The sequence below is a fragment of the Amblyomma maculatum genome, chromosome 9 (assembly GCF_055883805.1).
Source record: "Amblyomma maculatum isolate TAMU_Amacu chromosome 9, ASM5588380v1, whole genome shotgun sequence".
In the NCBI taxonomy this organism is placed as follows: Eukaryota; Metazoa; Arthropoda; class Arachnida; order Ixodida; family Ixodidae; genus Amblyomma; species Amblyomma maculatum.
In genome coordinates this window covers 64,165,616-64,180,819 of record NC_139352.1, presented here as the reverse complement: position 1 = coordinate 64,180,819, position 15,204 = coordinate 64,165,616, and the positions used below count along the sequence as shown (strand labels likewise).

At 48.1% G+C, this 15,204-nt stretch overlaps 1 protein-coding gene, 1 long non-coding RNA gene and 1 other non-coding gene across 11 annotated transcripts in view; 1 reads left to right on the top strand and 2 right to left on the bottom strand.

Moving 5' to 3' along the window:
- Positions 1-15,204, bottom strand: part of LOC146179223 (uncharacterized) — a 294,299-nt gene that overhangs the window by 129,856 nt on the left and 149,239 nt on the right. The window lies entirely within an intron of this gene.
- The window catches only part of LOC146179229 (cell adhesion molecule Dscam1-like), a 185,462-nt gene that overhangs the window by 140,600 nt on the left and 29,658 nt on the right, over positions 1-15,204 (top strand). Inside the window, exons 1-2 of one of the 9 annotated variants that reach the window (XM_084578904.1) lie at positions 11,132-11,400; positions 12,716-13,009. The exons of 7 other annotated variants lie outside the window; for them this stretch is intronic. In XM_084578904.1, coding sequence (XP_084435030.1) covers positions 11,328-11,400; positions 12,716-13,009 — 367 coding nt within the window. In that variant the 5' untranslated portion in view covers positions 11,132-11,327. Of the gene's footprint in view, positions 1-11,131; positions 11,401-12,715; positions 13,010-15,204 lie in introns of those variants that run through there. One more of the 9 variants, XM_084578901.1, reaches the window with a different exon arrangement.
- On the bottom strand, positions 4,629-4,699 carry TRNAG-GCC (transfer RNA glycine (anticodon GCC)). Its single transcript has one exon. It is a non-coding gene; the product is annotated as a tRNA-Gly (tRNA).

Sequence of the window (15,204 nt, the reverse complement as noted above, 5' to 3'; positions counted from 1 at the left end):
CAGCAGCGAGCCGGTCGTATTTCCCGCATCCTCGTAACGGTGTCAAACGCGGCTCACAGGTGGCGCAAGGCGTCTGCATGGCATGCATGCAAGACCGCTGCTCTCTCACCTCTGGGGGTCGCGCTCTAAGATCACGGCGGGGGGCTGTTGTGCGAGCTACCGGCTGCCCGGTAAACCGCATTTATCCGTGTCGCGAGTGTGCCGTCGCGTGGAATTGTTCAACTGAGTCAACAGTGCCCGTCTATATTCTTCGGCGAAATGATGCTTCGCTTAATCGTAGCTTTCCTGGTCACGGGTAGCGCGCGTCTGCGGATGATTTCGTCTGCCACTGAAGGAGGTACGTTTTCTTTTTCCTTATTGGCTCCCAGCCATAAGATTTCCCTTGCTCCATCAATTTTCCCCGACTGATCATACAGGGGACTGATCATACAGCGGACAGGTGATGTTTAATTTCTTAAGGTATACTCGAGCACCGGGAATGGCACGCGGAAAACTTTCCTTAGTAGTTACAGCAGTGGTTTTCTTATCAAAATCTTAACGCGAACATTGAAGCTCGCGTGTATTTAGGGTAATCCCCAATAAAGAATATATATCTCAATCAAGGGAGTGATTACAGTCTTTACCAACATGCATACAGCAGCTCTCATTGGGCAATCAATTAAACTGTTGGCATTATTTCGTAGATTAATTTAATACCGCGTACCGAATGTAACATATCAGTTCCATGGCATGGCTACAGAGCTGACTGCTCCTCATAATGTACTCTTGCACAGCAGCGAACCGTTTGTCGATGGCATTTCAACCAGCTGTGTATAACTGATGACCACAGACCGTGTATTCAACATGAAAGCTCTCTTGTAAAACTGTGCTGTTCCACGCATGCGATAAGTCGACAAATAAGCCCTCACTGATTGGCGAACAACAAGACACTGTCACAACTACTCGTGCTTTCAGACAGCGCGCCCAAGATCCAAGCGTTCGTCTTCTCCCCCGATCTGTCGCTGGGAGACACGGCAGTGGTCATCTGCGCCGTGAAGAAGGGAAGCCGCGGTCCACATACCCTGCTCTGGCTGAAGGACTCGGAGGAGCTAGCGGCGGGCAGCCACCGGGTCTCGGTGGTTCGCCAGTCGGACATGCTTTCCGCGCTCACTCTCCGCGACGTCGGACCCGAAGACGTCGCCAACTACTCGTGCGTCGCCCGAAACGCGAACGGCGAAGACGTCTTCACCGCGCCCCTCGTCGTCCCAGGTACGCCCTCTGCGTGCAGGCCCGTCCAGTGTCCGCTGTGACGCGCTTGAAAACCATTCTGGGGCCGAGTTATGCGTCTGATCTCAGAATATGGTGATTTACATGGCTGCCATAATTTTACGTCCAAAGCAGCATGCAGTTGCATTTAACCGACGTGAACGGTGTTACAGCAGTATGCCGTAACAGAAGACTACTCGGTTTCTTTTCAGGCCTTTAACAGGTCATGAGTGGCGTCCGCAGAAACTGTGCGCAGAAACTGCTCGAGATGTGTCCGCGAGATTTCGCAGGATTCAGGGATGTCGGTGAGGTTCTGGTATATATACTGACCGATCGTTATAGCTATTGATAGATAATGAGTCAATGATGAGAAAGTCTGTCTATCTCACAGAGAGGGAGAGAGAGGAAGAAGGCCTCTCTCGAGAGTGGTAGATAATGAGTCAATGATGAGAAAGAGAGAGAGGAAGAGGGCCTCTTTAGAGTACTCGCCCTCTATTTCATCTTTTCCTCTCCTCTCCATTTACTCCATCTCTCCCCTTCTGCTCTCATCTCTCCTCTTTTCCTCCCGAGAGACCCTCTCTCACTCTACTCTCTCCCTCTCTCCAGGCAGACAGTGAGTCTTTCTGTCTTTCTCTCTCTCTTCTTAAAGTCTCTCTCTTTCTCTCGGAATCGGGCTTTCCAAGAATCGCAGTAGGGCGGCCAAAATGCTTTGCGGCCACCTGGATAGCCAAAGGCACGCGGGCTGTAGTGTCGTCGTCGCACGAATGCATGTGGGGAGGGTGACATTTGTTCTTAACTTCCTGAACTACTTACCTCATCTGCATTTTAGTCAAGCGCATCGTTTCCTGGATGTGCCTTTCGTTATGAAATAATCGGCGGACTCTACTAGTACGCGAAAATTCGATGAACTTCGGGTATAGCGAAGTTATGGTGTAGTGGAAGATTCGATGTATTCGAGATGAACTATACATTTTCCACGGTAACCATGCACATTTCGTCTTTAGATTTGCGCTGCGAAGGCACTGTGGTGTACTCAGATGCGCTTCGCATGTGTCCGTCTGTACTGTAGTCGGTGTCGCGTGTGGCACGAAAGGCCAACTCAAGATAAGTTTATGTTTGTGCTGCAGCAATGAAAACATAACAAGCATACCTTACGTCGAATCTCTAGTGATATGCGAATATTCGGAACTCCCTCCGAGCCCGAATATTCGGTTCGCTGAACGAATGAAATAGTACACTTTCAGAATTATACGAACGGGATCGAATTAACTGTTCTCATCTCTCTGACACTAACTTTTGCATAACGCTCAGCGTAGTCTTCTTTTCGGGCTGTTTCAAGAACTGTTTCCACAACGAGGCTCACTGACGCCGCACGGCATTTTGCCACGACTGGCCCGCGCGGAAAGGACGGTTCAGGCCAATGGTGGACAATGCCTCAAAGTTGAAGAAGCTATCGCAAAACGCGATGTCAGTGCTGGTCTCGAAATTCATGAGTGACAATATCTCTCGCCCGTCACGTCCAATGAGATGGTCATCAGAAGGTTTGGTTTGTGGGCTCTCGGGTCATGAGAGACGCCGTAGTGGAGGTCTCCGGAAATTTCGACCACCTGGGGTTCTTTAACGTGCACTGACATCGCACAGCACACGACCGCCTTACTTTGCACCTCTATCGAAAAGTGGCCTCCGCGGCCGGGATTCGAATCCGCGTCGTAGGGCACAGCAGGAGCGCCCTAACCACTGCACCACCGAGGCGGGGTGTCATCAGGAAGAACGAGCAATTTTCTCATACGTATGCCATGACGGTCATATAGTTTATATATCGATTTCGTGTTGCGCGCCCTCTGTGACGATCCGTGTTGCGTATTTTGACAGCTATAGCTGTACCTGCTAAACCTGTATAATTTATAGCGTCATACTCCAATGTCATCGCTAGCTCATAGCGGTGCCTAGCGATTATATTGTTACTGAGCGGTATTCGCTGGTCGTGCTGACGAAAAAGTGCGACAGACTCCCAGAAGAAGAGGATGCAGACGAGTGCTGTGCTGTGATCATCCTCAGTGGTGTGGACAACTGCCGTACTGTGAATATTTCCCGTAACATCTCTTGGTGGAGGTGCGGGGTATCGATCCCCGTACCTCTCTCAGATTTTCTATCAATATTCGTACAAGTAAGGAATATATGTAAATATACTCGATTTAAATGTAATTCGTCGTTTAGCTTCACTATTCGCATGCGAATCTCCAGCAAAGCTGCACTACTGGTTTTGCATTTGGGTCAGAAAAAAGTGCTATTTGTAAATCAAAGATCTGCAACCCTAACGTACCGGGTTCCTCTATAGGACCCAAGGTACCGTTATAGAGTATATCCGAACGATATGGCCAGATCCCAGCGTGTGGCGTCCTGTAGATGCGACAGCGCGTGTTTTTCAGTGTTGATTTTACTCTCTGTGACTCTGTTCGATTACTACTGATAACACTTTAATTTCACTTACTTTTGTTCCAAGTTTTAGGTGTTTCGGCTTGTCCGATTTAATAATAATAATAATAATAATAATAATAATAATAATAATAATAATAATAATAATAATAATAATAATAATAATAATAATAATAATAATAATAATTGTTTCTTGTTTCTGTGGACACCTGAACCTCGCCGAAAGGGAAGGGAGGAAGGTGGGAGCATCGTTAGTAATTTTGTAAACTTTTCCTTTTGTTAAAGCTCCTTTTCTCTGGCCGAGAGCGAACTCTCGGCTTCTTGTTTATTTTACTTCGGAGAGAAAAAGTGAGCTGCTGCGTCTATGGGCCTATTGGCCAAGTTTGTTTAATAAAGGCTGCCATGATTAGCATCGCCGTTATCATCATCAGCATGAACATAAAAATAATATTAGTGCGACCGTGGATTGTAGAACCGAAGAAAAAGCACATTAGCAAGAGGCGGTCAAGTGTAGCTGCAGCCCTTATGCATGTCTTAATAAGGAGAGTCCTTATAAAAACAGGCGTTTTCCATCTTTGTGCGTCCCCTGCACGGGCGTGAACATGAAACGTCGGACGCTACCCCTCTGTGAAGGTACTAAGAACACGGTCAGAATCCGCACGGCGAACCGAAATTTCGCCTGTGGGAACCGGAGAATCGCGTGCTTCGTGTAGCGCGAGGAGAGACCCCCCGCCCAGCCCCACAGGGTCCGCCTGTCGCACCACTCGAGCCCCGCGCTTCAGGGGCTGGGCAGACGCCGGCTGCACGACGCGTACCGGTGACGCCGCTGGGAGCCGTTTTCTCCCTCTCTCTTCCACGCCTTTCATAGTGTTGTCAGTGGCCTGCGATGGAAGTCGGAAAAGTTGCAGCAAAAGAATAAAATAAAAGGATTAAAAAAAAAAAAATTATGCGTCGGCCGGGAATCGAACCCGGGCCACCCGCGTGGCAGGCGAGTATTCTACCACTGAACCACCGACGCGACAACAGTAGGCCGACAGTCGGCGGTAGATATACTCGGTCTTCTCTTGGCACCGGTTCCACGCACCGTGTACTGGGCCACAGCCTCCTTTATGGCCGGGCATTCGTGGCGAGCACATAGCGCTCCTAATTGGACGCGGCGCTGCTCCCGCTTTGCCGAGCTGCTAGCAGCTCATTACTTCAAATATTTCTTTTTGGCGCTTTGTTCTTCTTTTTGTTCAGGTTTTTTGTTTTGTTCTTCATTGCCGGCCGAACCTTGAGTTCAGGGAAGTAAAATGTATGGTGTCATAGAAGGGGAATATAGTGACAACGGAAGCATTGTCTCCCTGAATTCGTTCTGTTCGTGTGCTTTAGTACCTCGAAAACTTGGTTTTATGCTTACCATGGCGGTATACGCACATCCAATATGCTTTGTCACCTTCTAGAAATTCATATGTCGCACTGTGTCTATGCAAGGCGCTGCTCTACGGGCTTCAACACGCAATGGAGAAGGCAACTTTTGAATTCAAATAGATCGTGCATGTCTCTAGTAAGAGGCCCTGAATAAAATCCCACAATTTCTTTCGGGTATTTGGCGGACCCAGCAGTATGATCACCGCCTACATGATGGGTGCATTTACCAGGAGGATGTTTTAACGAAAGGATGCGGGGAAAAAAAAAAAATATTACAGCAGTAATTTCGGTTAATGCCCTCTTTAGTCTGCTGCTAGCTCGTCCGTATTTCGGCGACCTGGACATAAGACGGGGTATCGGGAGTGGTTAAGAAATAATTGCTAAAAATGAAGCATACAGAGATTGGAAATTCACAAAAGAGAAATCTAAGCGGTCAACGCGCGTGCATGCACCGCAGCTACAGAGATCTGATTAAAACGGAGTTTTTAAGATATCGTAATGAATGTGGGCGTAATTAAAATTGGGAATTAATCAGCAGTTACGAGTTCCTACGTTATAGTTATCGCCACTCGAGAGTAGGATGAGTTTGGGCGCAGTTATTTCGATTTCATCGATCCTGTATCGTTCCTGCAACGCTTATGTCTACTTTCCGCCGTGTAGTGGGTTTTCGAAAAAAAAAATAATAATAAAAAGCTGTTGTATTTAAGGGACACAAGAGATATTACATATACTGTAGAACGTTAGGAAATATTTCCTCTCAAAAAAGCTCTGTCAGACATGCCAACCGTGAAGAAATACTACAGAAATGCAGTCCATCTGCGCTCATATGCTTTTTCGAGTTTTCGTAAAATGCGGTACGCGCGTCACTGCCGTCACTGCCAGCGGTTAATAAAAACGCGCGAAAATTAACAAAACGAAATGTCATTCATTCTAATTTTTTTTTCTTCGTTTTCATGAGTGCTGAACAAGGAGGTTATGAGCTTGGACATCTACTGATCAATTAAGAGTCTGAAGTCACCGTTGCCGTCGCCTTTAAGCCACTTTCCGCATATTGTTGCTCCCAATCCTCCATAGGCGGCGCTAGTTGTCCGCTTGAGATCCTATCCTCGCTTGGGATGGTGTTTTTACCAACATCTTCTGCAGGCATCTGGCTTTCACTTGGGCTCTAGGCGCGTCGCAAAGGTGTTTCGGCTGTGCCCGTTCACATCAGCCCTTCGTGCAAAAGGAAGGAGAGCCTACGTCTCATCAGCCTTTATATAAGCCGCATAACGGCGTCTGTGTGGGGACATGTCTACAAGATCGCTAAATAGCGTATGCCTGGTGCTTCTTGTCCTAAGCTTCGCTTCAGCCAACTCAGGTAGGCAGTTTGGTTCCACTCCTTATTCTCTCTACATCGCGTTTATTTCAAACACGTCACTTTCGTGGGATCCTGGCCTTCACAGTTGTTGTGGCATTCGAGAACATTTAGAAACACTCCGCTTCCAAGCCGAATTTTAGCATTATTGATTGATTGACTGATTGATTAATGAATTAAGAATTGTACTACTTCGCAGATGTCCGTGCATGCTTCATTATACAAGAGCAGCGAACAGCAGGCATGACTACATGCGCTGATTTGATTTCCTACGATAGTTAGATGCCTGGATAAATTTTAATGATTAACGCCGCAACCTGCCACTTGTGCGTGTAGATTTAAAAAAAAAAAAAAAGCATTTTCCAGGACCCCCGAGGGTGCAAGAGTTCAGATTTCCCAGTCTTTCGATCGGCGACACGGCAGTAATCAGCTGCATCGTGAGGAAAGGAAGCCACGGTCCGTACAAGCTGCTCTGGCTCAAGGACGGCCGAACGCTGAGCGACGCCGCAAGGGACACTGTCCTGGTGTCCCATCAGGGAGACTCCATATCGACGCTCACGCTAAAGGACATTTCGGCCGAAGACAACGGGAATTACACGTGCGTCGCTAGCAACGCTGCTGGCAGCGACCAGGCGTCGGCATATCTAGCCGTGACAGGTAGGCTGGCAGGTCGTTGGTCGTCATTGGTTTCGCGGTTCCTTCGACGGTAACGCGAACACTGCGCCTCTTGAGGCGGTGCTGGAAACAGTAGCGACATTCGCGTCCGGTTCTTTCCCGCAACCATGTGCGTGTCGGAAGACTGTGGAGTTCCATGAGCCGCATTACGTTTTCATCATACATACTGCATTGATGTATTTTTGTTTTGTTTTTTCCCCGTCATGCCAGTGCTCCATTGTGCCTCTGGGTAGCCTAGTATTCGAAGAGTTCCTCTTTCACCAAATATTTGTTCCTTCAACCACAAGAAATTTGGTGTGAAAGAGTCAGCCAAAGACTGCGGCTGTACATACTAGTGAGGGAAAAGGAGTGTGGCAACTACTTTGCCTTCTCTTTTCATCGACTTCAACCCATCCTCGGTTAGCACTAAAATGCTGCGCGATAAGAGAAAAATGTACGACTTCGACTACCATCAAATGGTTTGTCATCAGATCTGTCTGTTTCGGTAAGCCCGACACTTAATGCGCCACGAACACTTTGCAGATATGAAGGACTGAATTTATCGTGTTGAATTGTGCGCATTTTTTTTTTTTTGTTCATGATGATTAACACATCAGAACGTATTTATGATCTCTTATTTTAGGGCCTTTTTGTTTTGCAGATTTCATTGCAGCAGTAGGCGCCCGATATGTACGCTCTCACCGACAGCTATTAGTGCAATTGCACAACACCTACTCAGGAGAACTAGGAGAACATTCCATCGCATGTCTGATCAGCCCCGTTCACTATACGCTTACTACTCCTGCTCGTCATCCGTTCATTATGCCTACTAACCCTGCTCCTCATCCGAGCTTTTTTCTTTTTTTGTTCTTTTTGCCTGACCGATGTGCAACGCTTTTTAAAACTTCCGCGCCTGGCTTTCCATGTCAGCGCCGTTGGTTCACTTAGGAGCCGTTGTGTGGCGCTAGCTGTCCACTGAGAGTGTACGAGTATCATGAAATTTTCTCCGAAGCACGTCTTGACGCGCTTTCCGATCCGACAGCGTTCGCATCACAGTTCACCATCGGTACCGGTCGCATAGACGGCGCTATGCCTCGACTAGGAAATGCTATCAAAACTTTAACATTGCTATCTTTCCTCCCATCGACTTCCTACGCCGAAGGTAAGCGTCGTCTTATCAATTTCATACACACATTCGTGACATCAGCAGTGCGTTCCTTTAATTCGCTGTAACTAGGATCGATATCGTCAGTTTATAGCCGAATTATTTTTACGCAGTAACGTAAAATTAGTGTCCGTGATTTTATCGCACTATTAAACGACTCCGTAAGGTAAAGCTGCTCGCGAAATGATCTGCACGGGGTAGAGATGAGAGACTTGAAACTTCGCACATTGCCCATGCAAAATTAATTAGATCGTCGACATGAAATGCCGACACACTAGTTCACCTTAATTCCTAGCTTAATTTTAAGTCACCCACACCCGGTAGTCCGTGCATGCAGAATGACATTCTGGCAAATCCTGTTGTGGTAGGAGTGGCGATAAAATGCGAGCGCGCACGAAACCACGTTCCAGGTTTCCCCAAGATCCAAGCCTTCAACTTCTCTCCGGATCTATCTCTGAGTGACACCACAATGATCATGTGCGCCATCAAGAGCGGCAGCCGCGGTCCTCACGATCTGTCCTGGTTCAAGGACGGCCTTCCGCTCAATAACCGGGATCGTGCCACAGTCACGCGGCAGTCGGACACGCTTTCAACGCTCACGCTACGAGAGATTCGACCGGAAGACTTCGGAAACTATACCTGTGTTGCTGCCAACGCTCGGGGAAGTGACCAGTTTTCCGCAATTCTCATAATCCCAGGTAGACTGGCATGGCAATGCACTATAAAAACGTCCAGGTCCTCTTCCCTCGCCTTTCTCAGGAGCAGTGACGGCGGTCGCCTCGGTTGTTTCCTTTTCATGAAGTTCGCCTTAACGCGACGTCGCCGGTTCGAATCCCGTCCGCGGATGGCAGCAATTTGATGGAAGAGAAATCCGAAAAAGCCTAAGGCCAGTACCATGCCAATGCAGGATAAGCACTTTTATAGTTTCGATATTCCTCCGTTAAGGCGGTCTTGTTCTCCATTACTATATTGTCTGTGTTTTATACCTTCACTCGCTGTGCGGTTCATGCGTGGACCGAGAGTACGTGCGGCAGTTTGTGCGCCCTTACCTAACCAAATATTGTCAACGTTCCATCACCCTTTCCGTGCGGAAGGGAATCGGAAACGAGAAGTGCGCAAATGAGTTTCATTGACGTACGCGGCCGAGCTCCCGAACTAGAAGCATTTAGAATGCATTACGAATTTGGGGAACGCTCAAACTACAGACAGTGTCCGTAGTAAAGGTTCGCGCAATTCTGTTATCTATCCGGGCAAGTATAAATATCAAAACACAGCTCCTGCAAGGCCGAAAACTACGCGCATCAGCTTTGGGGGCATCCCCGCGCTCGCAATTTGTAAGGGGTCTACACTGTAGCCTAAGAATAGCTTGCAGTACTCACGGTGCATATCCCTTGATACTGCCCGAAACTATATTGCAGCTTATGTTCATGAGGACACCTTGCGTTCCTTGGATAGCGTAAAAAGGTTTCCTGACCTTTCCACGCCACTGCAGCTGGCACTACTGCTCGCGCCACGTGCCGACAACGAGCCGTCCATTGAATCCGACCGTGGGAACCCGAGTCACAAACAGCCGAAGTTCCGAATAAAGAGCCTAGCGTTTACACGTGATTTTTGTTTTGTGCGGCGCTTGCCGGCCGCGTGACGTCGCATCAATGCGCTGCCCCATGCATCGATGTCGTGCGTGAGAGTCCGCTACGCCCAGCCGACCGCGTCCGCGCAAGGCTCGCTTCCGTCTTGCTCCAGTGGGCCGTTGCGTGTTGCAGGGAGTCCGGTGTGAAGGCAGTATGCGCGCTGTGTGCGCCGCAAACGAACGCGTCCGCATAGAACGGGCCGCCGACGAGTGTTGTCACGTCCGCAACATGTCAGGTGTTGCTGAGTCTAGTACTGGCGAAACTGATTTCGCGAAGAAACCTCAGCGTGCCGCACTGTAGTTTTAGGCGGACGCGGAGCGCCGAATCTCACGACGTTGTCGAGTGGGAAAATCGCGCGTCTACAAGGTTACACGTGTGTGCTTCTTCGAGCGATGCACGGAATTACTGGTTTCTTTCACCCTATTGACCCTACTTCTAGAGGCTGGCATAGTGGATGGAACAGCGCTAAGACACGAAAACACATAAGAAGAGAAGCAAAACAGACGAGCGCTGCGCTTCTCTTCTTGTGTGTTTTCGTCTCTTCGCACTGTTCCACCCACTATGCAATTGTACAAACTCGCCCAACTGTCCACCTTACTTCTAGAGGCTCGGTAAGATATACAGGCCGAGTGATATGCCTACCTCGGCTTTCTTTTTACATTCTACTATTTAACATCAGTTCACGAAGGGTAGTATTAGGAGAGATTTCGAGAAAAAAAAAAAAAAAAAAAGCGCGCTCGACTTTACCTGCGTGTGCGCGCGCTGCAGGCATTTCTATTCTTGTTGGCGCTTTTTTGTTTCTCCTTTCTGACAACTGTCCGCGCGAAGTCGGTGTGCTGTGTTTCGATGGGAGTAATTTCATTGTTCTCTCATTGACTATCCTAATCTTGTTTCGGTTCCCGACATGATAACTTTCTTTCTGCGTAAAATACTAGAACATAGTGAACTAAATCTATCGGCAGCTCTTGCAAATCCCAGACACAGTTCCGCACACCACAAAGCCACTCGCCCACACTGCTGTGCTTGGTTAGCGCCGCAAAACGGCTGATCGAGCACAGTCGGGGTCTTTAGCGCTAAAAGAATGAATGCAGGTCTGAAACACGGCGCGAAATGCGCACAACTTTCTGAGCGACCTCGAGATGGCGCTACGCTCCCACGCCGAATTTCGGCGCGCACGGCGGCGACGAATCAAGCGAGTAGCGCGGGCGGAAGACGAGTCGTATCGCTTTTGCGGGGATCGGCCGACCCGTACGCGTCCTCGTCGTCTTCTCAAGACCGCCAAGCGTAACCGCGAAGCGGCAGCGTCAGCCTTCAGCGGCAATCGCCTCAGTGAACGCGGCGCCAGAGGAAGCTGACGAGCCTTTGCTGTCAATCGCTCGGAAGTTCTTGGAGAATCGGGCTTCGGCGGATAGCGGTCGCCAACGCGCGGAGGATGGCGAGGATGTTCGCATCAACCCTGCTGGCCTGCTGCTTGGCACAGTGGTTCGGAGAAACTGTAGCTTACGGTGAGTGACACCTTTTTTTTATATATTTTTGAAATTTTACGTTATTAATGGCTTTCGAAGGGTACGATTAAAGAAGCGCAAGGCACTTGCAAGAACAGCATACTGAACACCATAACTACATTAGTCTGCAGCTGTCCATCTTTGATTGGTGTTTATAGCTGCTGCCAAGAATAATAAATTTCATGCGCAGTGGGAACTCTGTACAGTAAACACTACTTCTTATTTTTTTTTTTTTTTTGTCTTTAAGGTGCAGCGAAGTGGTAACTTCGACCTGAGTGATCGTAACTTTTCTTCCTCAATTCTTTTACATTTATCCAGTAACTCTCCTCATTAGTTCTTATTCTCCTCTTTTCCTTTCATCCAAACTTTGTGTTTGTCACACGCGTGATGTTATTAAAAAAAATATGTGGTCCGTTAACCTGGATGACTACCACAGTGCAAGTGAATTTAGATCAGCGGCTGGTCATGAGCTGCGCGTACGACACGTCAGTGAACGGCTGACTACTGTCATTTCGTTAGCCGTCAGGGATCAGATCGCTTCGGGAAATTATCACGTATTGCTGAGAATAAGTGTCACCACAGTGAATCCGTTGCTAAACGATCGCCCGTAACATGGACAGGGAGGTCACTTTGCGTAACGGCCAAGACGTAACGGTAACATTCATGGTTTCCAATTTCTCTAACATCTCTAGTTTGCACAAGGGGAGAGAGGTTGTGAGGGACTGTTGCTGTGTTGAAGACTGCTTATTTACCACGGGCGGCTTATGTTTTTCAAGCCATCTTTATGGTCTCCTTGGCCTCACAAGTGGTGAGGCCAATGGTAATGGTACTTCCGTTTAATGGTACTTGTACTTTTTCGAACTTCGGTTCTTGAACAGCCGTGATCAAATGTGGTCGTCTACTTTCTAAACTTTAATGGTACTTGTACCTTCCGAGCCCCGGTCCTCGTACCGTCGACGTCAAAGGTGCTCACGATCTGAGCTATTTACCCCCTCAGTACGGACATTGTCGGACTCGACAGCAAACATGCCGGAAGCACATGAAGCTCATCACTACTTTATTCGTTAACGATGGACACCAACGAGTTACCGCAAATATTCAAGCCAAGCGCCCGGGTAGAATGTAAGCATAGTTGGCTGTTGACCGGGTCCATTTTTGGTCACGCCTCATTCTGAACGTCATGTGCCATCTTCCCTCGTTTCTGCCTCCTCACCTTCCATGTCCACTTTCAACACCTATTCGGCAGCGTGCATTTCCAATGTAGACATCTTCCCGAGACCTCTTCCTAAATGACTCCGTTCATCGTTGTTTTCAGAGCCACCCGTTCTCCAGGAGTTCTCCTTCGCGAAGAACTCCTTCGTGGGCGGCACGGCTGTCGTCCCGTGCGTAGCCATCGCCGGTGCTAGGCCGATCACGTTCACCTGGTTCCACGATGGCCGGCCCATCTCTCCGCGAGACGGCGTGGTCGGGACGACCGTCTCGCACGTGGCCGACAACGTGGCCATGCTCACCATAAAGGCCGTCTCACCGTCGTCGGTAGGCAACTACACGTGCGTTGCCCACAACGCCGACGGAATCTCGGCGGTGTGGGCTACGCTGTACGTCGAAGGTGAGTTACCTTGCCCAACTGTCACATGCGCTTCGACGCGCATGCGACAGGGGCGTTCTATGTCGTTGCGCATCTCCACGCATTGATGTACACAGCCGATTTGATAAAACACTTTACCATTACTCGTGTTTTGTGTCGTCCTGTGTCGGTGTCGTGTCGCTTCGAGTCGAGTCGATTCACGTTTCTATAGTTTCCGCACTGCGTATGTGTGGATAACCCGCCACCGGGTATTATTGACGACGGTGAAGTTTTACTGCGCTGTTCAATAGCGAACTGAGCCTCTACGTTGCGTTTATCCGCTTGCACTTTTTCTGGTTTTGTTGAGACCGATAAAGGGCTGCGCACTTCGCTGAGAGACATGATGTGAAGCATTTTTTTTCCCACACACAATGCGGTTCTTCGTTCGCACGTGTCCGATTTTTACCGCCGCTTTCCGCGTTGTTTCGCGCACGCTCATAATTTCAGTCGCTTTTGAATTGTTTTGTCGTTACGTCGTTCTAAATACCGTGACGTATGCGCTTGATTATCTTGAACAGTCCTTGTAATTCTGCGCTCCATCCTCTGCGCTTTCTTACGCTTAATTTATTGATTCTGAAATATATGTCATGCTTGGCACATATTAACAATAAACTACAAAAACAAAAATGTTGTCTCTGCCTATTCTTTTCTTGTGTTGTGTCTCGCACACTGTGAACAACTCACGACGTCTTAAAAGCTATCCATATACGGAGCTCATAATGCGGCCTTCACGCTACTACCTTGCCGCTCAACAACAGAAGCGATTCTTATGCACATGTTTCTTTCTCCCGGTCGCGAAAGCTTTTGATCTCCTGAATAGCCACCTTTTTCTATAAATAATAAAATAAGAGTGGTTTAATACGATGCGCTTAGCCGAGACTGCTTTCTGGAGAGCAAGTATTAGCATCGACTAGGGTGGGGACAATACGCAAAACAAAACTCAGTTGAAGGACAGTTTGTCTTAGTCAGTCATAAGACTGGGCATCTTACGCAGTCCTACGGCATGAGCTGTCATGATGTTACCGTGCATTATTACGTCGTTAATGCTCGCTAGAGCGCCGCAAGGAAACAATGCCGACGTCTTTGGCGTTTCGCCGAATGATGGCCGCTTGTTCCTGCTATCAGCTTGGGCGCAGTTGCGTAGGGCTAAGTAGTCGCAATACGTTGACCTTCTTCAAAGTTACGGTGCATTACTTTATGACCTCTGCTACATTGGGAGGAAAGGGGTTGAATTTGTGTGTGCGCGCGTTCAAAGCGGAACACTGGTTGAAGAGAGTGGGTCCTGCGGACGTGAGTACTTCCCCTGCCTTGCACGCTACTGCTGCTGTTAACTCTAGACAGAGCAGATGCACGCGAAACGGGACCACCTTTGCCGGACCGACCACGGTTGACGTTGACTGCCTTAAGTTTCTACGCGGTCCGAGTCACTTTTATTTTTTGCCTGTTTGCCGTATAGATTCCTCCTGCACAGTGTCCACTGCACGAGTCTAGGACGTCGGCCTTTAATATTAACGGGTCTTAACAATGTAATTCCTAACAGGCTGAGGGCGATAAAACTGCGGATAAATAGGCACCCACATGCAGTGAATCAAAAACTGATGTTAAGACTGCTCCATCGGCTTTTGCTTTTGCTTTAATATAAGTGAGCCTCATCGATTCTTTGACAACTGATACTTCGCCCTTTCTCTGATACGCAAAAACTATCTCTGCATTATTTTAGCAGTCCGTGTAGTTATGCACGTAGGAGAGAAATTTGTTTACATATCTGCACTCTGTATCACAGGTAAAACGAGGGACATTACGCAGTCAGGGCCACGCGCTCATTAAGCAGGCGAACAGCTCAATGGTTGCCCGTCCTAGACTCTCCCGTCGACACTGAAAATAATTTTTTTATTTTATTTTTTATTTTCCCTGTAGCTAGGCTCCGCAGGATTTTCATCAACTCGTAAGAATCAATAATTGAAATTATGAACGTTTCAGAAAAGATTATGTGGCGCTTAGTTAGCAGTCAGGCTAAATTGTTCAGTTTCGCTAAGGGCTCAGTATACAGCTTATGACTAATTTCAGACCTCACGCCGTCTAGCGGTAGCTGCTGACATGAAGTATGGCTGACTACAACCGTTTCCAACTATTTTATCTAAAATAGCAATGTATGATACTTATCTTTTCAAGCACCA